Genomic DNA, 27,598 nt, shown 5'->3' on the forward strand with positions numbered 1-27,598 from the left:
TGGAGTCTAATGGATTATTTTTTATGCTGCCTTTATGTCCTTTTGGAACTTAAACATTTTGGTACCCATTCACTTGCATTGTGAGGAACTACAGAGTAGTGTAGTGTGATGGTCAGCAATTCCTTGACTGTACTTGATAAAATACAAATAATAAATATTATCTCTTCTTAAGGGAAGTAGCTCCTCTACTGAGCCTCTCCATTTTGGCCCTGAGACAGAGATAGTTCTGCCCTGAGCACAGCAGTGTGAAGAGGCTGTTGTTTGGTTGGTTGGGATTTTCCTTGGTCCATCTGGTGTTGTTTGGGAAGAATGCATCAGCTGGCTTTATAACTCTATGCAGGGATTTTCAGTCCTACACCGTGTGTTTCCTATGCCAGGGAGCAATACAGCCATAGAAATAGTTGATTAATAATAAAGATAATGAATATGATATAGTTACAAATACAGATTATATTATTGCCAAGATAGTAAAGAAAGTGTAAAAAATATATACAAAATAATTAGACTCAGATTGTCAAGGTAAAAGTAATTTTTTTGTCCCTGAATATATCTAAGTTTATCTGGAAACCTCTTATCAGAGAATTATTATACATGTTATCTATTTGTGGGCCATAATGGCACTGTATGAGACAGAATTAAAAAAACGTTCTGTACAGTTATGATGTCAAAGTCATAAAGACAAGAACATAACCCAAAAACATGGTTCCAGCTCAGTTATTAGTGGAGATAATCTTATGGAGTTTATATATACAGTACTGTGCAAAAGTTTTTGGCACGTGAGAAAAATTTTGCATAGTGAGGATGTCTTCAAAAATAAAGCCATAAATAGTTTTCATTTATCAATTAACATCATCAAAGTCCAGTAAACATAAAAAAAAAGGTATTTGGTTTGACCACCTTTGCCTTCAAAAACAGTTTTTCTTGGTTGTCTCAATTGCATCTGTCTCATCCGGCTGCCCTTACTCGCATGTTATACGTTATTCGAGAACTCGAAAACAGTTGCGGAACACAGATGATCGCTTCCCGCTCATATCATGCAATAATAATTGTTATCTAAAGGCTGCACCAGTAATCACTCATTTAAATTAAAATCACACAATTAAACATGTGTGCAAAGTGCACTGTATGTTAACAAGTATTTTAAATGAAATTAGTATATTTTCAAAAAGGTCTTTTATTATGACATTATTTTACCGGAAGAGAATCATGCATAACACAGAACACATAAGAGCGGCAGTTATGGTTTGTTGTTGATTGTTGTCAGCTAGATAAAAACCTAAACAGCCTTGTATTTTGAATGACTTACAGCAGCTTTTTAACGACTTAAATTAATCTACAAACATCGGAATTCTATCGAATGAACTTTATTTCAACCAGTCAGAGCAAGATATACTTACTCGAATTGAACGTGAAAAATGCACAAGACAAGACTAGCTGGAAAACAGTCCTCTTGTGGTGTTGAAAAGAATAGGACACTTAAAACATCCATACGCAAAAGCACTTACAGGGTCGGATATACTTGGAACCGAGGTGGAAGGCTTAAAGAGCTAAGGATAAGGTAGGACATTTTATATATTTATTTTATAACACGTAAATTCTCATCATGTGAATGTGACACTTGTTGTGTTTTTTAAGGCACCTTGCTCGAAAGTTCCTCCAATTGTGGATTCAGAAGACATTTGGACGGATAACAACATCACAAGCCAGGTCCAGTAAAGTTGGAAAATTCAATTAGAACTCTGGATAAAGATAAACTTATTACCTACATATCATGGTGTAAGATGGTAATGCTATTGTGCGTCGATACATACAATGGTTCTGAATTATTATTATAGTCATATACCATGATACTTCAAATATCATAGTTTTCCAAGGTACATATCCAAAGATTCATGGCATTACTATTTCTCATGTCCAATAATCTATGGTATTACCATGATACTGTCAAGGACATGTTACTTTTTTTGTTAGTGTCAGATAACAATATAAACGTCCTCTCACTTTCAACTGCTTTTATTTTCTGCAAACATAACGTGTAAATATTTGTATGAGCAAAGATTCAACAACTAAGACATAAACTGAACAAGTTTCACCAACGAAGACAAACTGAACAAGTTTCACAGACGTGTGACTAACAGATTTGCCAGTTCTTGCTGTGAGATGTTACCCCAATCTTTCACCAAGGCACTTGCAAGTTCCCGGACATTCCATGGGGGAATAGCCCTAGCCCTCACCCTCCGATCCAACAAGTCTCAGACGTGCTCAAAGGGATTGACATCCGGGCTCGTCGCTGGGCATGGCAGAACATTGACAGGAAATCACACACAGAACGAGCAGTATGGCTGGTGGCATTGCCATGCTGGAGGGTCATTTCAGGATGAGCCTGCAGGAAGGGTACAACATGAGGGAGGAGGATGTCTTCCCTGTAACGCACAGTGTTGAGATTGCCTGCAATGACAACAAGCTCAGTCCGATGATGCTGTGTCACCGCCCCAGACCATGACGGACCCTCCACCTCAATCTCACTCCAGAGTACAGGCCTCAGTGTAACACTCATTCCTTCAACGATAAAAGCGAGTCCGACCATCACCTCTGGTGAGACTAAACCGCGACTCGTCAATGAAGAGCACTTTTTGCCAGTCCTGTCTGGTCCAGCGAACGTGGGTTTGTGCCCATAGGCGACATTGTTGCCGGTGATGTCTGGTAAGGACCTGCCTTACAAAAGGATTACAAGCCTTCAATCCAGCAGACAGTCTGAGCACTGATGGAGGGATTGTGCATTCCTGGTGTAACTCAGGCAGTTGTTGTTGCCATCCTGTACCTGTTCCGCAGGTGTACTGATCCTGTGCAGGTGTTGTTACATGTGGTCTGCCACAGCAAGGACGATCAGCTGTCCTTCCTGTCTACCTGTAGCACCGTCTCAGAGTACGGACATTGCAATTTATTGCCCTGGCCACATGTGTCCATGCAGCATGCTTAATGTACGTTCACGCAGATGAGCAGGGACCCTGGGCATCTTTCGTTTGGTGTTTTTCAGAGTCAGTAGAAAGGTCTCTTCTTCTTTCATTTATTGGCGCGTTGCATTCTTAGTGCATATCGCCACCTACCTTTGCTGTTATGCAGTCATGATTTCTTATGATCAGATTTTCCTTATTATTATTATTATTTCCTTTGCTTCTTTCTCACATATTCATCCTTATTTACTTTTTTGATGCTCCATCTCATTCCATCTCCTATATCCCGCCTGGCGCTGCGTGTTCAGCTCCTCCAGACTGGACTATAAAATCTAGAATAGATCAAACCATCCTTATTCTATACTAAATCCTTTCACTTAATCCAGTATTATACATATATTTCATTAATATTCTATATCCTTTTCTATCCTTATTAAACTCATAACCTAACAAATATGCCAAATCCCTATTAACCTTCCCTCTTTCATTTAAATATGATATCAATTCCTTCCTTTCCTCATCATTCCTTTTACAATCATATATCACATGCTCCACTGATTCTTTCTCCCCACAATTCTCACATAAACCTGTCTCATGAACTCCAATTATAAAGAGCGATGCATTCAATCTTGAATGACCAAGTCTCATCCTAGTCATAATGACCTCTTCTTTCCTATTTCTACCATTTATGCTTTTCTTAGTGTCTACCATTTTTTTAATATTATATAAGTACCGCCCCTTATTATCTGTATTCCATTTTCCCTGCCAGTCTTTAATAATATTTTCCTTAATAATAGTTTTAACTTCACTTTTACTTAATGGAACATTAAAATCTATTTCTTCCCTTTTTAAAGCATTTTTTGCTAATTCGTCAGCATACTCATTACCAGCTACTCCTACATGCGCTGGCACCCAACAGAATCCAACTTCTACTCCTTTCCTTTGTATTCGCCATATTAATGAAAATATTTCGCACATCAGATCTTCTCTAGAAGTACAATTAGTAAATAGTGATGTTAAGACAGAAGCAGAGTCAGAGCATATCACTATTCTGTCTGGCTTTACCTCCTCTACCCATGTTAGTCCTATTATAATAGCTACCATTTCAACAGTATATATTGACAATCTAGAAGTTAATCGTTTAGATATTGATATTTTGAACTCTGGAATATACACTCCTATTCCTGTAATCCCTGTTCTTGGATCTTTAGATCCATCAGTATAAATGTTCAAACTTGCATAAAAACTTTCCTTTATGTACTTATTAACTTGATACTTAATTATACCCATTTCCTCCCATTCCCATTTCTTATCTAATATTCCTAAATCAATTTTAACCTCAGAAATAATCCAGTTCGGAACCTCTCCCCATACAGGTGACACACTACATTCAATATTTGCAATCTGATATTTCTCTGTTAACTGATTTATCTTCCATCCATATCCTCTCTCGATTCTACTTAAATATTCCCAACAATTATTTAAAACATCTTTAGCTATATTTCCTCCAGTGTAACTCTTTAAAGATGCCCAAAATACCAAAGACAATTTCTCTCTCCTTAATTTCAATGGCATTTCATTTGCTTCTACTAATAATGCATTGACTGGAGTAGTTTTAATTGCTCCTAAACATAATCTAAGTGCTCTATATTGAATTCTACCTAGACTTTTTAATAGTGATTCTGAAGCTGCCCCATAAATTATGCATCCATAATCAATAGTAGATCTGATCAAGGCTTGATATATTGTTAGCATTGAATCTCTTTCTGCTCCCCATTCTTTCCCAGCTATTGCCCTCATCACATTTAAGATCCTCCTGCATTTTTTATCAATTTCCTCAATATGTTTTTTCCAAGTGTATCTCCCATCTAACCACATTCCTAAATATTTAAATGTTTTAACTTGTTCTAAAGGTTTCCCATACAATACTAATTCATTATCCTTAAAATCTTTTTTTCTACTGAATATCATATAACATGATTTACTAGTTGACATTTTAAAACTCCATTCTTCCACCTTTTTAATAGCTGTTTGCATACCTGACATCACTTGTTTTGTATTTCTTCCTCTCTTCCAAATAGCCCCATCATCAGCATACAATGCACATCCCACACCATATCCTAAATTGTCAAAAATATCATTGATCATGATATTAAAAAGAATTGGACTTATAACACTCCCTTGAGGAATACCATTTTCTGCCTTATAAATGAATGACTGACACCCTCCCACTTGAACTACAAATGTTCTTTCATACAAAAATTGGGATAACCAATTATACATATTCCCATCTATTCCTATCCTTGATGCTTTAATTAACAACCCTTCTCTCCATACCGTGTCATACGCTTTTTCTATATCAAAATACACTACTGCCATAATTTCTTTCATAGCTATTGTCTTCTCTACTTCATTACTGACCTTGATTAATGCATCCATGGTTGATCTTTTACCTCTAAATCCACATTGATACTTACTCAATTTACCCTTTTTCTCTAGATCATATGTTAATCTATGAACTAATTTTTTCCATTAATTTACATAAGTTTGAAGTCAGAGCAATTGGACAATAACTTCCTGGGTTAGTTGAAATTTTTCCTGGCTTTACAATAGGAATTACTACAGCTTTCTTCCATATTTTTGGGATAATTCCTTCCATCCATATTTTATTATATAGCTCAAGTATCTTTAATAATATACTATCTGACAAATGCTTTATCATTTTATAACTTACTCTATCAACCCCAGGAGTGGTATTGGCACATTTATGTAATGCTACTTTCAATTGTGTAAGTGAAAACTCTGCATCCATACAGCTCTTATTGCTATTTCTTTTCTTCATTATAGCAGGATTTTTGTCTAAAATTTCCTTTTTTCTTATCTCATATTCTTCTCCCAATTCTATTCTATGTGCTCTTTCTAAAACCTTACCTAACATGTTTGCTTTATCTATATCTATTACTGCAACTTTGTCTTCTTCAATTAAAACTGGTATTAGATTAGCCTTCCTTCCTTTCCCACTCATATTCCTTAACATATTCCATATTTTATCCATAGGAGTATCTTTTCCTATGGTAGAACAAAATTCTCTCCATCCTTCTTTCTTCGCATTCTTAATTATTCTTCTTGTTTTAGCTCTTGCTTTCTTATATTCCACCAAATTACTCATATTCATAATTTCCCTGAGTTGTTTAAATGCCTTATCTCTTTCTTTAATAGCATTACTGCACTCTTCCTTCCACCATGGCATATTTTTGTTTTTCTGACCTGACCTTCTTTGAGGTATATATAATGTTGCAGCTTCCATTATTATATTTGTAATTGAATCACAAAATGTTTCTACTGAATCTTCTACCACTAAATCTTTATATTCTTCACAATGCTTACTAAAAGAATTCCAATCTGCCTTCTCATACAACCATTTCTTTTGTAGAACACATTCTGGATTATTATCTATATTTATTTTACAAATAAATGGAAAATGATCACTTCCAACTGTGTTCTCGCTATTTACTTTCCATTCACATAATTCAGCCATACCATTTGATATTAATGTTAAATCTATACTCGATACCGTATTTTCTGCTACATTATACCTAGTACCTTCTCCTGTGTTTAAACATACTAATGATCTATCGTCCATGAGCTGTTCTATTACTCTAGCTATTACTTCCCCATTATAATCTATATTTGAACTCCCCCATAGACAATTATGAGCATTGAAATCACCACACCATAATTCCTTTGTCTCTTTCTTAATCTTTTCAAACAACTTTATTGAAATCTTCTTACATGGATTATAATAATTATATATTACAACTGATTCTTCTCTAAAATATATTTCAACCACAACACATTCCATATCCTTAACCTCACTTAACTCCCTATATATAGTTCCTTCTTTTATAAATGTTACCACCCCTCCCCCTTGTTTCCCAGCTCTATCCTTTCGAACAGACTTATATCCTGGTAGTACAAATTGCAGATTTGGCTTAAGCCAAGACTCTTGAACACAAATTGCACTTGGTTTGTGATCCATATCCAATACAAATTTTTTAAATTCTTGACCATTTGCTACAAGGCTCCTTGCGTTCCATTGCATTACATGAATCACCATTTAACTACTCAGATACCTGTGAAACTTCTACTGATGTTGCTCTAGTTAGAATTTCATGAATTGCGTTCACTGAAATCCCAGAGATCCCTAGGAATTCTGATGCAGCTTCTAGAATTGTTTTAATCTTGGCCGATCTGCTTGGCAACATAGCAGTGACATTAATTACCTTAACAATAAAGGCTAGAAAGGTGTCTTTAGTGTCCTAAGTTTTTATAACTGTGACCTTAATTGCCTACCATCTGTAAGCTGTTAGTGTCTTAATGACCATTCCACAGGTGCATGTTCATTAATTTCAGGTTCATTGAACAAGCATGAAAAACATTGTTTAAACCCTTTACAATAAAGATCTGTAAAGTTATTTGGATTTTTACAATAATCTTTTTTCGTTTCATGTTTAGATTTGACCTGCTTTGGTTTTATGTCACTGTATGAATATTGTTGTTGTTTTTTTATAAATAGAATATTTATTTCTATACAGATCTCACTATTGTAAGGTGATTTTAAGGAAGGCCCTAGTGGCATGGAAAGATGAGTGGTGGCATTCAAGAAGGGAATGGACTCTAAACATAAGGGCAGATTGTCATTATATGTGAGTTTGACATAATATGTGCCTTTATTATGATAACTGATTCTTATTCTGAAGTCAGACTAGAAAATATGATAAATAAAGATCAAAATTGGCTTTTAATGTCTTGGAACTTAATGAAAGTTATAATTTTTCCTGCCCAATCTAGGTATATGCTGTACAGCAAGATATTTCAAGCCTGGCAGGAGTATGCTGCTGTCCAGAGAGAAGATAAAAAGAAACTACAACTTGCAATACATTTTGGTAGAATCTGTTATTCTACAAATGTTATAGACATATGTTGTGAAATATGTATTCATTTAATGGTTTGATATATTTGCACCTCCCATTTACAATTAAATTAAAACTTTAAAGTGTAAAATGAGTTGTGATATATTATATTTAATATAATATTAAGTAAAATAAGATGTAAGAATGTTATTTTAGTGACTTGTATAACTGAATATTTGTACTACAGCGACCAAGCACGAGCTTCGTTGTGTGTGGAATGGATGGGAGCTGTATGTGGACATGTGTCGCATGAAGCACAGGATGCAACAGGCGGCAGCACAGCACAAAAGACATGCTGCTCTAAAGTGAGCTTTTATCTCATGTGATGATAGACAAAAATCGCAGAGCCACATATATAATAGCAAAGCAGGCAGATAAAAAAAAAAATACATAACATTTTATTATGGTACACTAATACAGGCATGAGAATAGCATATATATATATATATATATATATACACACAAATTTCTCTCTCCCCTTCCACCAATTTGGAATGCCCAGTTCCCAATGAGCTCTATGTCATTATGGTGGCGTAGTGGCTCGCCTCAGTCTGGGTGGCGGAGGACTAATTTCCTCCACGCCTGAGACCGTCAATCCATGCATCTTATCATGTAGCTTGAGCGCGTTACTGCAGAGACTTAGCGCATGTGGAGGCCCATGCTACTCTCCGCGGCATCCACGAACAACTCCCAGCACGCCCCACTGAGAGCGAGGACCACACATTAGGAGGTCACCCCATGCGTGACTCTACCCTCCCTAGCAACCGGGCCAATTTGGTTGCTTGGGAGACCTGGCTGGAGTCACTCAGCACACCCTGGATTCGAACTTGTGACTCCAGGAGTAGTGGTCAGCATCAATACTCTCTTAGCTACCCAGGCCCCCTTATATATATATATATATATTACACGCACACACACACAAAATAAATGTATGTACTGTATATATGCATATAAAACAGTCAAAACTAGTGGCCTATAAGTAAGAGACTAATGTTAAATATTTTTTGTCTGTGCATGCATATGTGTTGGTTATTAAAGGTGGGTTTGGACTGTTTGGCACATGGCACTACATTGCAGAGATGAGGAGTACCATCAAGAAGACCTTGCCTTACAAAAGTGGGCTAACACTTTACAGAGCAGAGTGAGTATGTTGTGTGTGTGAAAGTGGCAGTGTACAATATTTAGTCTGAGTAATCCCATAAAATGGCAGATCTTTACAGGCATGGATGCACTGGAGAGACAGGATGAAACATGCCTGTGTTCTCAAAGAGACAGAGTCCAAAGCCCATCATCACCATTGTCTTCACCTGTTGAAACATACACTACATGGATGGATCAGTTACACACAGAACAGACAGGCTAAGAACAGGAAAACAGGTGCTCTTTTTTTTATTTTTATTATTTGTATTTATTTTTTATTTGCTAAACGAAGTTTTTTTTATATCCATGATATGTATTATTATATTTAATATATTAATCATATAATTTATTGAGTGCTTGATATTTTCCATAAAAATACTTTGTAGGGGCAAATTGAGCTATAGTCAAATATGTGTTGTTTTTTTTTATATCTGAGGGAGAGCCGTACTTTGCCACAGTTTTATCCATTTCCTTTATTATAATGTTTTTTTTAGCCTTCTGTAATCTTCACCAGTTTCAGAGTAGGGTCCATCAGTTAATATCTCTTGAAGTACATTTGATTTCTGTACTGTGTTGCAGCTGTTGCTCAGGATGAATGGCGTATCTCTGTGCTGGAGAAGTATTGGATTGTGTGGCACAAGGCACTGCAATACAGGCATGTTGAGAAAGACAGAGGGGAGAGAGCCGACAAATTGGCACAGCATGGCTCACAGCGCCTAACGTTCTCACGCTGGAGACACTGTATCTTTTCTTACACAGTTAAAAAGGGACTATGCAAAAATTTCATGGTAGAGGTAGACTGATATATCTGTTTTACCGATTAAATGGATAGGTTTAGGAACTATCGATTATCAGCAAAAGTTTGTTTTTTATTTTTATTATTCCTTTATTTTCCTCAATCTTTTATTGACCATATTCATCCTTATTTTTATATGGACATGGAATGTTATCATGCGAATATTTGGAAATGTGTCTCATCAGCACATACATCATGTCTCGAACTTCATGTCTAGTGAATAATAATAATAATAATAAAAACCCTTATTCCTCATGAAACATTCATCTGGTAAAGTGAAATATATATATATATATATATATATATATATATATATATATATATATATATATATATATCACACACAAAGCCCTTCATCTGGTGAATATATAGGCTATAAAAAGTATGTTTTTCAGGCTTATTTATAGTTAAAATTCCCACAATATGCACCAAATCGTCATTGTTTTTATTATTATTATTGGGATTTTGGTTGAACAATAAACTACATCTGGGATTTTGGATTTTAGTAGCTTCTGTGTCTGCTCCTGTCATAGTAAGGAAAGACTAAGAATATTTGTATAAATCATTCTATAAATCAATTTTATAAACTATCGGCTGATTAGTCAGTTATCAACTTTTTCCACCACCTCAGTATTGGCAGAATCCACTATCGGATGACCTATATTACATGGTTCTCAAATGAGAGTTGAATGAGAGTATTATTCTAGTGTTTCTTTCATTATACTCAAAGACAAAATGTGATGTGATGGGACGTAGTGCTAATGTTTTCCTAAGCCTTCATCTAGATGTCAGTATGTGCACACAGAAGGCTAAGAAGGAAAAGTCTGCCATGCAACACAGACACCTCTGTCTGCTGGTTAGTGGTGTGTTTTTTTTCTTAAACATAATACAAAATATTGCAGCAGGATGCTATATTTCTGCTAATTCTATGTAGTTTACTTCATTTGTGATGGTTTTTGTGTCTTTTCACAGCGTTTGGGTTTAAAAGGCTTGGCCCTAAATGTCACACAAAGTAAAACTCATCGTCTCAACAAAAACATTAGTATCCAGCATCATCATCACATTGTAAGAACACAAACAAAACATCTTGCTCAAAGCTAATGTTGAATTTCACTTTATTACTCAACATTTTATTTTGCACCACTAGCTTTACCGCTGAAGGAATGAAATCATGAGGATCCCTTTTATATACCCAACAGAAGTTGAATTGTCATTAAAGTCTGTTATTGGTTACTTTGCAGTTGTTGGTTAGGTGTTGGAAAGTCTGGCAGTTGCGCTTGGATCAGGCAGAAGACCAAAGTCTACAGCCCCAGATGAGTGTTGCAAAAATGCATAACAGGTTAGTCAATAAATGAATAAATGGGTTTTATACGCCATTGTGGGCATAACAATTTGCCTTGTGCCTTTTCGATTAAGCATGCCATATACAGTAAAGTACTCTGCAAAAGTCTTCAAATAAGAAGTTTCACAAAAACATTTGTCTTAATATGGTTATTTATACACTCACTGAGCACTTTATTAGGAACACCTGCACCTACGTATTCATGGGATTATCTAATCAGCCAATTGTGTGGCATCAGTACAATGCATAAAATCATTCACATATGGCTCAGGAGCTTCAGATAATGTTCACATCAACCATCAGAATGGGGAAAAAATGTGATCTCAGTGATTTCAACAGTGGCCTGATTGATGATGCCTAGGGCTGCATCTAACAATTATTTTGATAAGCGACTAATCTAATGATTAATAGAAAGATTATTTGACTATTCGGGCAATAATTGCAATGATTAATCATTAGCTCTTTACCGACTATTCAGCTTGTACCTTGACTGAAAAGGTTGTAATAAACGTACTTTAAAAAAAATGACTTTTTATTAAGTTTAATTCAGTAAAATAATTGTTTTCCATTTAAAAATATCTAAAAATCCTTAAAACAAGATGTACCTCAAACGTATAATATTTGCATTCATAGAATTTATCTTGAATATAAGTGAATTTTGTATACAAGTGTATTTTTCACTTGTTTATTAATCTGCCAGTGCCGTAAAATCTAAATATACTTATATTCAATATCTAGTATCTGAAAGCAAGTCTAAATATATGATATGTTGCTTCAGATAAATGTATCTTGTTTTAAGGATTTTTTGATATTTTAAAATATTTAAATATTGAATATTATATTCAACATACTCCGACAACAAATTTGTCTTCTGCAGTATAGCTCCTAAAGTAAATGTACTTTATTTTAAAGGGTTTCCAAAATAACATCAAATCAAAAAGTATTTAGCTGCAGTGTAAATTATGAGCGAAGTCAACCCTCTCAGCTTTTTGTTCACATCGATCCATCTTTAAATCTTCAAAAAACAAACCCTCTCTTCTTAATAGAGCTGCAGATCACAGATTTTCTTAATGATAAGATGCACACCTCAACACATATGTATTATGATACACTTCATGGCGAGCCATTATGTTATAATCTAAACGGAGCAAGCGTGCACGAGAGATGAGAGTGCTCGCACCAGAGTGTACATCAGCCGGGTAAAGATTCAATCTCTCCCCCTTATATCGGACTCATAGAAGCTGGGCTGACCTCACAGAGATATGCAAGTTTTGGAGTTTTTACTTATTTACATGACCTGCTTCCTTATTATTTGAACTTCAATATAGGATGCATTATTTAATAAAGGATGGGGCCAGTGGTGGCCCAGCTCTTAAGGCTCTGGGTTACTGACCGAAAGGCCTGTGGTTTAAGCCCCAGCACTCCCAAGATACCACTGTTGGGCCCTTGAGCCTATCTGCTCCAGGGGTGCTGTTTAATGGCTGACCCTGCGTCTGACCCCGCGCTCTGACCCCGCTCTGACCCGCTCTGACCCCAGCTTAGTTGGGATATGCGAAAACAACTGCTTTTCATTGGCTCTGTACCTGTACTCTGCACAATGACAAAGTTGAATCTTAATCTTATTTAAAGATATAACGGTGAGGTGTTTCCTTTAAAGATGCTCTGACATGCAAGTTTTGCTTCAGTGGAACGGCAGCTCTGGCTCTGCTATATTTCACAGCTGGAGTGCTTCTGTATTTAGTTACTTTGTATTTTTGTATAATTTCTCATACTTTGCTATCTACATCACCTGAAGCTGTTTGGAGTGCATCTGGACTGTCTTCTTCCTCTCCTCAGTCAGGCGTGTGCTGCAGTGCTGCTCTCATGCGCCATCATTAGCTTCACATCTGATCTCATGTTACATTTAAATGAGATCAAACGACTATTTGACCATTTTTTTTATTGTTGACGTTGTCGATAACGTCGACTAATCATTTCAGCCCTATTGGTGCCAGATGGGCTGGTTTGTTTATTTCTGTAACGGCTGTTCTCCTGGGATTTTTAAGCACAACCGTCTCTAAAGTTTAATGGTGCCAAAAACATCAAATCAAATCAGATTTTATCAAATATTTTAGATAATTGATAAAAGTGGTATGTGAGACTGTTTAGCAGTTGTTATTTATCAACAGCTGCTCTGTGTTGAGAGTTTTCCTTCATCGTTGGAAAAATCAGCTCACAGTGCAAAGGCAGATGCAGGTAAGCACCACACCTTTTGTCACTCATTATCATAGGACTGCTGTTGTTAACAGGCTGTTTTTAATTTAGCTTAAGAACACCCCTAATATTTTATAACAAAAACTTACCTGGACCTTTATGGATTTCATGCAATGGCACTTTAAAATTGTGCTCACGAAATTCAACAATATTATCTGATTCCGTCACTCTTTGTAGGAGACTCCCAACTTTACAGAATTAAAAGCATATTTATGACTATGTAAATGGTTCTTTCTGTCTTCTAGTGGTTCAGGTCATTTGGAGAAATTACCATCATCATTTTTGTACCTCTGTGTATATGAATTTGTGTATATATAGGATTTGGAACTACGTGCCGACACCTGCTTTGCTGGGCGTGTCCTTCCACAATGTGTGAGCTATTGGATGGAGTTTACAGCACAATGCACAAAGAAACGAGAAAGGAAAGAGAGAGCAGCACAGCATTATAAGTGAGTCTCTGTGGCTAAAGCATGGCAATATCCATGTCAATGTATTGTATGGAAATATGTGTTTTTTGCTCAATATAGGCAGCATACTCGTAGTTGGGCATTTTACACCTGGTGGAGTAACTTTGAGCTACAGAGAGATCGGAGACTGGCTGAAAGAACGGTAAAATGATGTCCATAGATATGCACACATTTCACACATATCATCGTCTTGCTAATTAATTTGTGTATTTCTCATAGGCTGTACTGCATGCTGAGCATGTGTGTTTTGGCCGCACCTGGTCTAAGTGGTACAGCATGGCTGTGCAACGTAGAGAGGAGAGATTTAAACAAGCAGCAGCTGACTCACTTTACACAAGCACAGTGCAACGCAAATCTCTGAATCAATGGAGACACAATGTCACAATGATACAGACCAGGTATGTAAAAGATCATTTTAATTGAATCTTTATATTTGAAACTGGATCAGATTGTAGTTTAGGAAGATCATCTGAATAAACCACTGACTGACCACTGTTTTGTCTGTCGGTCAGTCAGAGACGTTTCGAGCAGGCGGAGGGTCATGATAGACAGCATTGTCTGAGAAAAGCCATGACAGACTGGCATGAGGTACGAACGACAGAATAAAAACACTAATAACTCTAATGATGATGCAGCATTATCTGTTAGGGTGATATTAGGAGATATTTTGCACTTTTGACATCTGCAACTTCAACAGGTCAGACTAGCAAATTAGGTTTTATCATATGACAACCCAGTAAGAATATATTAATGTTAACATAGACATGCTTGTGATAGAGCAATAAATTTAAACATCCAAGGTTATGTGTCCCAGATTACCCTAATTCACTCTAAATATTACTCTGTGTGACAGTTTGTAGATCACAGAAGATGGAAGAGAAAGAGACTTGTACAAATGGAAAAACACTACCAAAGTAAACTGCTCAGTCATACCCTAGAGGCTTGGAAGGTTTGAAGACCAAAGACTTTTTCACAAGATACACCCACAAATAAACAAATGAAAAAAGAAAGGAATGTCAATATAAGAGAGTAGAAGGCTGTAAACTGATTGTTTTTTTATGTGCTTGTGTGTAGTCATACAATGTAGAAAATCAGCTAGTCAACCAAAATGTGGAACGCTGTTACCAAGAGCATCAGAACCACCTGGTCAGGTATCATGATAAGCTCATTTACACACACACACACACATATATATTCTTATATATATCTTTATTTCTTCTTTGGGTTTTGTCATTATGATAATAATACTTATTATTATTATTTGTTTCGAAAAGTAATAATAGCATAAGCTATTTCACTCTTGCAGCCCCTCATAAATAACAAGATTAATACAACACCCACACTCCTATTCTCCCATCCCAACCAACATGTGATAAATAAAACAAACAAAACTAAAACCACATTACCAATATATTACCAGCAATACAGGCACTGGAATATAATTATTAACATAATATACCAGGTTCAATTCAAGTTAAGGTCAATCAACAGCATTTGTGGCATAATATTGATTACCACAAAAATGTATTCGTCCCTTCTTTCTTTAAAAAAAAAAAAAAAAAAAAAGCAAACATCTGTGTGCCAATGAGCCACTTGGAAGTAAATTGGGCCAATTTGTAAACATTAAAATACTCACTCAACATACTAGCTCAAAAGTATAGCCACAAGATGTAAACAATATGCATTTTAACATGATTTTAGTGTTGTAAAATCAGTTACTAACCTTTTCTGTGTAAAGATATATCTAATTTCACAACTTTGTTGCCATGACAACGTAACACCGCAAACACTAAAACCCTGAAACGGCGTTAAAAATTATGATTCACATTTCTGCCTTTTATACCCTCCAAAAATTGGCCCCCTTCAATTCCATGTACTAAGTGCATCACTGTAACTCGTTTTTTTTGTGCTTTTTTTTTGTTTTAAAGAAGAGTAGAGTCTAAATGAATTTTTATGGTAATCAACATTATGCCAAATGCTGTTGATTGAGCTTAACCCTGAAAATTCCTTTAAATAAAATTAGTAAATAAACCGAGATAAATATTACATTAAAAGTGAAAAGGAAAATAATCTTTATTTGTGTATATTTTTGCAGGAGAATGTTCTGTTTATGGAGGACAAATGTGGCACTTTTGAAGGAGGAGAGAGCGAATGAAAGCAGAGCAAAGTGTTTCTATCAAAACCATCTGATATCTCAGGTTCTCATACCCAGAAAATTGAAGTTTTATGACCTTGATATGTTATGCTAATGCTTTACTGCACTCAGACTCCTCTTTTATAAAGTCACTTACTATTTACATCACTATTTATACTCATTATTTACCAATACTTATTAAAGTATTTAATGTATCAACACTACTGTATTCACAATTTATAAATTAGACATTTTGTGTTGATTTGAAGCATGTGATATCATTTTGTGTTTTTATTGATTGGTAGGTGCTTCGTGCATGGCGACAGAAAACGGCAGCTGCCGTAATTCGCCATCACCAACAGGAGGAAGCACTAAGAGAAGCTCGAACACACCTGGATCAAGGTATTTTGATTATATAAAAAAGAAAAATACCACTGTTTGTAGTTTGCTTAATGTAACTGTAATTATATCAAATGACTGTAGTGTACTCTTATGTAAAATAATAAATTATGCAGTGTCAGTGTTGTTTGTGTGTTGTATTCAGTACGTGTGCAGGTGGTTTTGAGGAGATGGAGAGAGCGGAGCATGGAGGTAAGGAATGAGAGACTGGCAAATGAAAGGACGAGCAGACATTACAGCAGAACACTTGGCAAAAGAGCCCTCAACTCTTGGATCAGTAATATTCACCACTGCAAAAACTTTCAGGTACCTTTCCAACTCTTCATATCTGTGTATATTTTATCAAGGTCCACTGTTAATCTGTTTTTTGTGGTTGACTTTTATGTATATTATTGTGTGTGTTTGACAGGTAATGAAACAAAAGAGCATTGAGCATGACAGATTAAAGATTTGTCAGCGCTTTTTTGTCTACTGGAAAGCACAGGTGAGTTTTAAGTTGGTTGCAAAGTGGTTTTGTTTTATAGCTCTGTTATGGCCTCACTTACTGTAAGTTAGTTCAGGCTGCTGAAATTTAGTCTTTTTTGGAGCTGCAGCTACATATAATTGATTGCTTGTGTCTCTCTTTGAAGTATCTATATTGTGTGTCTGAATGGGAATTTTTATGACACACAGCTGCAGAGCAGAAGAAGAGAGGCAGAGCATACTGAGACCGCACTTTGGCATTGGTCCCTCAACCTACAGGCCAAGGTAATGCCATATGATCACAGCGGCCTGTCACTGATAATTCAGATTTCCTGTGACTGCAAAGTCTTCTTTGATTTGATCATGTTGGTCTGTATGTTTTTTTGATTTATTTTTTTAGGTGTTTTGTGTGTGGAGGCTTTGGCTCGCAGAGCGTCAGAGAAAACAGAAACGGTTGACTGAAGCAGCTCAGTTTTACAGATATGAACTGCTGAGAGAGGGTGTCACACACATCCTCACACACACAGCACACATGAGTGCTTTCTCAACCAACATGGCACAGCACAGCTACGAACAGGTGCACAAGTCTGTGTCTATAGATGTATTTGTGGAATTCAGAGAAAAGCTGATTACATGTGGTAAATATAATGACAGTAGTTTTTAAAGGAATAGTTCCCTTTACATCATAAGAAAGTGTTTCAGAGCTGTTCAAAAATCACTTTTGGATCGCATCATTTATATGTATAAATGTTTTCCATCTGAAAGGACTAAATATTTAATGAAACAAATGACAATATAATTCCAAATAATATCTTCAGTAATCAAAATAAGTTTTTAATGTAACTGTATTCTAATTACCAATGATTTAAATTGTAACTGTAGTGAAATACAGTAATTTAAATGCGTAATCCCGTTACATGTATTCCGTTGCTCCCCATCCCTGTATGTGAGAACTTGCGTTGTTTAGTGCTATAACGTCAAATAGGACGATATGAGAGTGAGTAAATTATGACAGATTTTCCATTTTTTGGGTCACCTATTCCTTTCATTTCTGACTTTTACGAAGTTTTATAAACTATATTTAACAAATGTATAATTATTACATTATGGTCTACATGTGAATGTATGTGATTTTATTAGAGGGATAGTTCACCCAAAAATGTAAATTCTTTCATTATTTACTCACCCTCATGCCATCCCAGATGTGTATGACTTTCTTTCTCCTGCTGAACAAGAACAGAGATTTTTACACAATGCAAGTGAATGGTGACCAGAACTTTGAATGTCACAAAGCATATAAAGGCAGCATAAAAGTAATCCATATGACTCCAGTGTAAAATCCATATCTTCACAAGCAGTATTATAGCTGTGGGGGTAGAAACTGATCAAAATTTCAATCCTATTTTACTGTAAATCTCCACTTTCACTTTTCCTCTAACATTCTTCTTCTTGTTTTTGGCGATTCGTATTCTTTGTGCATTGCCACCTGCTGGGCAGGGAGGAGAATTTAAAGTAAAAAAGGACTTTTGGAGGAATATTGATCTGTTTCTCACCCATACCTATCATGTTGCTTCTGAATATATGGATATAACCAGTGGAGTCATGTGGATTACTTTTATGCTATATTTATGTTCTTTTTGGACCTTCAAATTTCTGGCCACCATTAGCTTGCATTGCATGGACCTACAGAGCTGAGATATACTTCTAAAAACTTTACGTAATCACATACAGAGTTGTCGGCAGCTACAGGAAGTAGTAAGGCGGTGTGCCTTACGATGGAAGCAGCGGGCGCTGTGTAACATTGCCAGAGGTAAAATGATACCCTCTAAAGACAGTCACAAGAAGAGTGTGTCCTTCTGTCTGCCTGAAGATCACACACCCATACCCACCCCCTGCCCAATCAGGAGCCAAGCAGTAGAGGAGAGGCAGAAAGATTCCATCATCAATCAGCTGTGAGTGACAGCCTTTCTAATCGCAAATGTTAACCTTAATTTGAATTTAGTTGTTAAGTTTTGAGTTATGTTAGGTGTTGTCGTGGTATCTTAAAGCCTTTTATTTGGTAATGCTTTGATTGTGTTATTTGGACTATAATACTATAATAGACTAATATGAATAAAACTTGGCTCATATCTTTTTCATCATCATCATTTAGGAAGTAAATTAGAAGAGTGTTATACAAGTTAATAAAGGGATAGTTCACCTCACCCAAAAATGTAAATGCCATCACCCTCATGTTGTTCCTAACTTGTATGATTTTCTTCTGTGGAATACGAAAGGAGATAGTAAGCAGAATGACAGCCTCAGTCACTTTTCATTTTATGGATAAAAAATACAATGAAAGTGAATGGTGACTGAGACTTACATAATGCTTAACATCTCATTTTGTATTCCATGGAAGAAAGTCATACAGAATTGAAACAACATAAGGGTGGGTAAATAATGGCAGAATTTTTACTTTAAGGTGAACTAGCCCTTCATTTCAAATTTATTTTAAAAGCCATGACCTTTAATTTCTGGAGAGAAGGATAAATATTCTGATCATTGTATCTGGAGACAATCTAAACCTCCTGTTCTTTCAACAGTTTGTCAGTTCGAGCATCTAGAATGCAACCACGGAGACCAGATGACCTCCTGCAGTCCCCAGCCAAAGATCTGCTACAGTACTCCAAGATTAGCAGGTGTAGAAGACACTTAACCACTGACAAAAACATACACTCAAATGCACACATAGCCTAGCAACATGCAGCATGTTGCTTTTAAAAGAGACTTTTTTTCTTTGTTTAAATGCTAACAAACTTCTACCTATCTCTATGGTGTTTCAGTACACAGATGTCATCTGTAATAGAGACTGAGATAAGGCCTCCCTTGAACTACTCCAGCACTATCCCCAATTCCTCTCTATTACCCTCAGTCCTTTTAACCCACAAAACACTGGAGTTGCCTACGCTGGTGTCAAAACCAAATATGCTCCCCCTCAGACCTGGCCCTCCAGGATATACAACCACACTGATTAGCACAACTGACCAGGACATACTTCTGCCTCCCTCTTCATTTACAAAAGCATCAATAGCACAGAGCAAGGTAATCAAATAGTGCTGTAAACATGCTTATTTGCTGTTATTGGGATAGTTTCACACAACAATGATTATTCTGTTATAATTTACTAACTCTAATATTGTTCCAAGCCTGTTTGACTTTATATCTTCTGTGGAACACAAAAAGATGATAGGCAGTATGTTAGTCTCAGTCACCATTCACTACGCATTAATGAATAAGCCGACTTTTCTATTTCAGTTGGATCAACTTTTTTGAGTTGCCTTCTAAGGATAAGACAATAATTCTCTAAAGACTGATACATACTATAAATAGTTTTTCTCTTTTTGGGTACAGCAAACAAGCCTAAGCATGAAGGAGTCTTCACTGGATCATCCACAAGGTAAAATCGCATGAATATAAATAATATATTTAGATACTCAGTCTTCATAATATAAAGTGAGCATTTGTTTATTTATGTATTTATTTTCAGTAGTTTGAGGTCTAGAGAGATGTTGAAAGACCATCCACACTTTAGTAATGAAGCATCTAATTTTCCCCTTGGAAATAGGTGTTTGTGTGAGACCACCTGAGCAAGAAGAGATTGAAGAAGATGAGCCTGTGGAAGCAAACTCAGGCCAGATTGAAAAACTAACCAAAGAACTACTAGATATCAGACTGGCGATGCAACAATACCAACAAGACCGAAAACGGTTACAGTAAGTAGAACAGACTTTCAATAGAAGGAATGTACAATAATATCATTATTTTCTCTCTACAGTTGTGTGGGCATGTTTTGAAACAACATCTACAGACGCATAGTTTTTCACTGGGGTGAAAGTACCTTGTTCTCCTAAATCTAAGTCCCAAATCTCCTACATTTTGAACCATTACGTTGGAAAGTGTATTTTAAGACTGGAACTGTTTTTAGCTTCTGAAAAATGGGAATTGACACTCCAGCAGTAGTTGAATGTAGTCAACATATTAAAGTGGCTTATTTATTCTAGCAATCACTGAGTAAACTTGGCTTTGGTTTGAATATTTGTATCTGCTCCGTCAGAGAGACTAACGAGGTGAAAATATTTGGATTCTGCATGTTAAAGAAAGGAATGTTTATCATTGCCATTTGTGATCTGGCAAAAGGCTTATTCTTAGGGACACAAACGTCATTCTCTCTCTCTGTGTGTGTGTGTGTGTGTGTGTGTGTGTGTGTGTGTGTGTGTGTGTGTTAGGACGTGGCATAAGCTTAAAAATGTCTTTAGTAACTGGCTTCAAACAACAGGCATTGAGGGAGAAACTGAAGAAAGAGAAAGTGTCTTGAAGGAGTTAAATGAGGTATTTATATCTTTCTCTCACTTACACACATTTACAAGAAAACAGGACAAGTCAACATTCTTGGATCCACAAGCTGCACTATTGTTCAGAGGACACTGGTGGTTTACATTTAACACGCATATTTTTGGAGAATCAAAATATGCAAAGAAAACAAATCAAAGAATCTCAAAACCAGTTGTTGGGTGTTTCTTTAGATAAATGCTACAGATTGCATAACCTTTTACTCGTACAGTACATACATACATTTTTATTAGGTCTCAGGATATGTAATATTATGAATGATATTGGGCATATATGATCGACTATTGGAATATTTATTAGATTATACTTTTAATATTAAATCTTAGGCAGAGGCTATTTCTCTAATTGCAATAGCAATAGATGTATTTACACTAAGTGTAAATGGCAACAAAAAATATATTTTCTGCACTGTGCAAATAGTGTTAGATGCTATTTACAATCCAGTGCAAATAGTGGCAGATACTATTTGCACCACTAAGAAATACTAACACTGTATAGGGACATTACTGTAGTGTTTTTATTGTGTTTTAGTCACCATGATATTTTGTACTAAAATCATAGCAACCACTACTTGTAGTACTGTAGTAATACCATGGTTAATTGCATTAGCACCAAAAAACATGATTACAACAATGTTATTATAGTAAAACCATGTTTAATTTGACCCAGATCAAACCTTTCTCTCAACTTCACCGTGACCAAATCACTGCGAGGAAATCAACCTTTATATACATATAATATTAGTAATATTAAAGGAAATTAAGAGTGGTGGCAGAAAGCTGGTAGACTGCTGTGTTAGATTTGACAGATTAGACGATAAAACAAAAGTATGACACACAACCATCAAAAATACAAATATATTAAGATACCTGAAATAATGTTCACTATAAAAATGTTCACTGCAAAGCCATGAGTTGAAATGATCTCCTCAGTCCAGTCAGCTCTGTTGATGGCTTGAAGCCAGAGCCATCTATGGGAGCCTACAAAATAATTTTTCAACAACGGAATCCGATAAAATGTATTGTTTATGCACTGTTCCGGCCACCACTTCCACGTGTGACATAAGCGGTGATGTTGACAAATGATTGGTCTATAGGAGTGCAAATAGCCGTGCTGTGTGGCAGGTGCTATTTACACCTGGTGTCACTCCAAAAATCTTTTATGTTTTGTCATCATACCCCTTAAGGTTTAAAGGGGTCATAAAGTGCTATTTTTTATAATTGTATTATCTTCCCTGGGTCCAATGATAATGTTCATTTGCACCAAAACAGTCACAATTTAATAAAATATGATCAGTTTTTGGCACTCTGTCTGAAACACTCTGTTTTGGCCTACGCACCTCCTCAAAACTTCAACGTAAACACCCACTGTTATGATTGGCTAACATCATGCAAACTCTTAATTTTAGCAAACTCAATCAGAAGAGAATTGACAAGCCCCTCAACATTATAAAACAAAATTGCAGTGTTTACACATAACGTACATCCAACAGATTGCATCTGAATACAATAAACTGTTCATCTTAAGCACAACTGTTAAAATTCAGCACCATAAACGATCAAAGAGACATGACATTTGAAATATTCATGAATGTAATGGTTTACTTACATTTTGAAGTGTTGTTAACTGACCCATCTTTCAATAAGTTCCTTTGCCAAGCTTGAATCATATATGTCCATGGCGTGTTTGTGCTCAAATCAACACAGACATCAGCTGAATGAAAGAGAATTGCTTCTCACTTTCAAAGTTGTAACATGACACCGCATCTTTTAAAAGCGACAAGATGCATAACAGCATCAAAGACTATGCATATGAACATGAACTACACAAAATAATTACAAATAGCCCAGATGGGAGCCTGGGTAGCTCAGCGAGTATTGACACTGACGACCACCCCTGGAGTCGCAAGTTCGAATCCAGGACATGCTGAGTGACTCAACCAGGTCTCCTAAGCAACCAAATTGGCCCGGTTGCTAGGTAGGGTAGAGTCACATGGGATAACCTCCTCGTGGTCGCTATAATGTGGTTCTTGCTCTCAGTGGGGTGCGTGGTGAGTTGTGTTTGGATCCGTGGAGAATAGCGTGAAGCCTCCACATGCGCTACGTCTCCAAGGTAACGCACTCAACAAGCCACTTGATAAGATGCGCAGATTGACAGTCTCTGATGCAGAGGGAACTGAGATTTGTCCTCCGCCACCCGGATTGAGGCGTGTCACTACACCACCACAAGGACATAGAGGGCATTGGGAATTGGGCATTCCAGATTGGGAAAAAATTAAATAAAAATACTCAGATGGGTCCCCCTAGGTTTTATGTTAAGAATGGGCCTCCTCTCTTAACTTGAACTGCGTGCAACAGGGCGATAACGCATGTTGTGGGATGTGTAAATACAAATGAGCAATGTGTCATGACATCACGAACAGACCGATTTCAAAATGAGACGTTTCAGCTGGGTGGCAACTAGAGTTGGGGTACTTGAGTTTGGACTTGGACCCGAGTCACAAGTCACAAGTCCAATTTTAATGGACTTTTCACAGACTCCGATGCATTTTTACTCTGATTCAAGCCTTTTGGACTTGGGATGTCCATGGCATTTGTGATGCAATGAAAAACAAACAAACAAAAAAATTACGTAACAGGGTGACCATACGTCCTCTTTTCCCCAGACATGTGATGTGCTCTGTACTGTACAGTTAGTACTATCATACATTCTGTGTATGTGATACTGCGCATCAGTTTTCAGGCATATATGTCATTATGTATGATTATTCTGGCTGATAGCAGAAGCGCAAACTCTTTCAAAAGTACTTTTTTAACTCTCGCCCGTGCTGTATATGTGTGTGGGGAAAGAGATCGCCATTCGTCAGATGAGCTCTGCTTCTCTCATCCACAAATAACGTAAGTACACTTTAAAAAGTACATTCCCCAACTGCAAATTATTAAATGGAGCACATTTTATCAGACACCTGCTTGTTATGCAAAGTAATTTCTAACTGCAAATGTTGACTATCGAGACAATGTAAAATTTACTACATAGCAGGGACATTTAAACTAATATAACGGATGAATGGAAATTGATGGAAATTGTACAACTCAGTCAGTTACATATTTGTAGCACAACCTCTGTGTGTTACCTGTAAAGTTGGCACTTGCGTTTCAATGACAAAAAAGTCAGAAAATACAATGAAGAACACAAGTGAGGGGAGAAGTCTCAATTCACCTATTATCCATACTAAATATAATGTGAAAATAATGAAACGTCTGCCCAAGATGAGTTTGATATTGACTTTAGGGAAGTAGGCTACACCTGGACACAGCAGGAGGATTGAAAGTGAAGTACTGTAGTATAAACATATATTTTTTTAATGGTATCTGATCTTTTCTATTTTTATTTTATGCTGGTGTATTTAATTTTATGGGCATTATTATATGTTTTATTATGACAATTTATTAAATGTATTTCACCCATAATTTTAGATAAATACTAATCTAGAATAGATAGATACTAAATTGAATTGACTAATTGAAAATGAATTAGAAATAAAATTTGAAATGATAATGATAATAACTCTGGTTGTAATGAGTAATGCAGCTTTCACTTTCTTTAGTGCCTGTTTGAGTGGAAGGGAAAAGCAACAAATAATTGAAATGTCAACAGAACACAATAAAAAGTGTGTTGAAGGACAGTTTTTGCCTTCATACTCCTAAAGCATATGCTTTCATTCTGAAATGTATCCTGCTGAATACTAATCTTTTTTGCATTTATGTTTACAAATAGTTTTTATTAGTTGTGAAGGTTAAAATAAGCTTAAAATATTGTTGTTGAGTTTACGGTTACAATTTGAACAGATTCATTCGGACTCTGTCTGCTATGGACTCTGTCCCTTTTGGACTCAACTCAAATGTTTAAAGAGTCTGACTCGACTAAGGTGGACTCAAACCCAACAATAGTTGCAACTATAAATTATCTTTTTAGACTAGGGAGGAAGTTTTGAGTTCTGAAATTTACACTGTTTAATAGTACAGTTACCTCTTATATCTATTCTCCATTTCATGACCCCTTTAACTTTGTTTGGGCAATATGTGCATATAAGGCTACTTCCAATAGCTCCTTGTTTTATTTTGTGACCTAATAAGTACTTTTATGATGTTCTTTGCAGCTTGAGAGTCGCATTTCTACTCTATCTGTAAGACTAAACAGGCAGAAACCCACCATGATTCGCCATGCTGACAGAGTTAACACCATCCAGTCCCAACTACTCCAGTCATCAGTGAACATATAGACATCTATTCAGCATGGAGTATGCTACTAATGTTCCTTGCAACACAATGCTTAGAGTTTGTGATAGCTAGACACATCCCTTGAAAAGCTTAATTACAGTATTGTTCACACAGTAATTCATTTCAAATCAAGGCTAGACCTGCTTTGCAGACCATCAACATTTCATTGTAACATTGTCTCAGGAACTATTCTGAATTTGTTTGTATTGTGGGGATCCTTGAGACTTTATTTAAAACCAGTTTTTTTTAATTAATTGCAGTTATCAGGTTGAATTTTGTTTATTTTTTCTTGTACATTTTCTTTTTGAATAAATCATTAAATAAAATCACAATTGGGTTGTTTTGATATTGTTTGATATATATAGCTTGTGATCCATTTAAAAACATTAGCTACAAATAAACTCAAAATTACGGGCCTCCTCTTCGACTTGTTACCTGAGCTAAAATATTGTGGCTGCCCTTGATGGTGGAATTTTGGATCCTAATATTGAAAGTTTTGTTTTGTGAGCTCAGTAGCTGATTTGATAGATTAAGTGCAGGTAATGGTAAAACAATTCCAAACAAAATGTGCACTGTGGAAATGCCCTAAAACGCCATTCAGGAAGTTGTTCGGAGAAGAGGACGGTCCACTTGACATACAGTATGAGTTCCACTCTAATATTTTCCATATGCACTCATTTATTATAACTGTTCACATTGAAAACACTCCCTTGCCTAATCCACACATTTCACAACCAAAAACAAATCTACAGTGAGGTCTTCAGTAGGCGACATGACCGCTCCATTGAGGACTTAATGCCAGGCCATGAAACCTCTATGCAGGACTTCATATAGACAGTTACTCTTGATTCAAACAATTTTCTAGTAGATATTACTAATACTATGATTAAGAAAGAGTGTGTTTTTTATTTTACTGCTGTGCTCCATCAACAGCTGGGGTAGGTGTTGTGTGCGTTTGCCTCTAAAATTATACAGGTTTCATTTTGCTTGTTAAGTTGTATTTACTTTTTCTGTGTGTATATATATATATATATTTTATTTCCAAAATGATATTATTCAGTTGAAATATTTGCACTCAGGTAAGAAGCTGGTGCCAGAGCAGAGGAAGTGTGTGGAGCTGGCCAAAGCATTGGTCGCGGCCCTTCCAACTGCAGCCGTCACGGCTTTCGTGCTTCTCTCCTGTGTGAAAGCCTGTGGCACTACTGGCTGGTAGTTTAATTCACTAAAGTGACATTCAACTGATCACAAAGTATAGTCAGGACATTACTGATGTAAAGAACAGCACCATCACTATTTGAAAAAAGTAATTTTTGATCAAATCTAGACAGGCCCCATTTCCAGTAGCCATCACTCCAACTCCTTATCCTTGAGTAATCGTGATAAATTGCTAATTTGGTACTAGAAATCACTTGCCATTATATTAAACACAGTTGAAAGCTATTTGGTTTGTTAAATAAAGCTTAACATTGTCTTTTGTGTTGGTTTTTGAGTTGCCACAGTATGCAATTGACTGCCATGTCAATATTTGGTAAAAAATGGCAAGAAAGAAACCGCTTTCTCTAGAAACTCATCAGTCAATCATTGGTTTGGGGAATGAAGGCAAAGCTTGAAATTGCCAGAAAACTGAAGATTTCATACAAAAATGTGCACTACAGTCTTCAAAGACAAAGGACAACTGGCTCTAACAATCACAGAATAAATGTGGAAGGCCAGATGTACAACTAAACAAGAGGACATCAGAGTATAAATAGATGCCTCGCATATCATCAGCTGACAGCTTCATTGAATTCTACTCGCTCAACACCAGTTTCATGTACAACTGTAGAAGATTCAGGGGTGTAGGGCTTATGGGAAGAATTGCAAAGAGAAAGACACTTTTGAAACTGAAAAATAAAAAGTTAGTGTGGGCAAAGCAACACAGACATTGGACAACAGATCATTGGAAAAGGATCTTAACCCCAATTTGTGGGATCAGCTGGACTGTAAGGTGTGTTAGAAGTGCCCAACAA

At 36.2% G+C, this 27,598-nt stretch overlaps 1 protein-coding gene across 1 annotated transcript; it reads left to right on the plus strand.

Moving 5' to 3' along the window:
* The first annotated feature begins 1,224 nt into the window (after positions 1-1,224).
* On the plus strand, positions 1,225-25,878 carry sfi1 (SFI1 centrin binding protein). The gene is made up of 31 exons (XM_052129654.1): positions 1,225-1,558; positions 1,636-1,707; positions 7,550-7,660; positions 7,806-7,900; positions 8,115-8,232; positions 8,966-9,068; positions 9,148-9,304; positions 9,647-9,808; positions 10,649-10,719; positions 10,836-10,928; positions 11,105-11,202; positions 13,374-13,440; positions 13,777-13,907; positions 13,986-14,067; positions 14,145-14,323; positions 14,438-14,513; positions 14,779-14,874; positions 15,000-15,076; positions 16,021-16,123; positions 16,365-16,461; positions 16,604-16,764; positions 16,868-16,942; positions 17,131-17,205; positions 17,321-17,497; positions 18,652-18,872; positions 19,503-19,598; positions 19,743-20,001; positions 20,311-20,356; positions 20,525-20,672; positions 21,186-21,288; positions 25,469-25,878. Exons 1-31 carry the CDS (start codon positions 1,416-1,418, stop codon positions 25,589-25,591), a joined length of 3,615 nt encoding a protein of 1,204 aa, XP_051985614.1. The 5' UTR covers positions 1,225-1,415; the 3' UTR covers positions 25,592-25,878.
* The last annotated feature ends 1,720 nt before the right edge of the window (positions 25,879-27,598 follow it).

Source organism: Xyrauchen texanus, chromosome 7 (assembly GCF_025860055.1).
Source record: "Xyrauchen texanus isolate HMW12.3.18 chromosome 7, RBS_HiC_50CHRs, whole genome shotgun sequence".
Taxonomy (NCBI): domain Eukaryota; kingdom Metazoa; phylum Chordata; class Actinopteri; order Cypriniformes; family Catostomidae; genus Xyrauchen; species Xyrauchen texanus.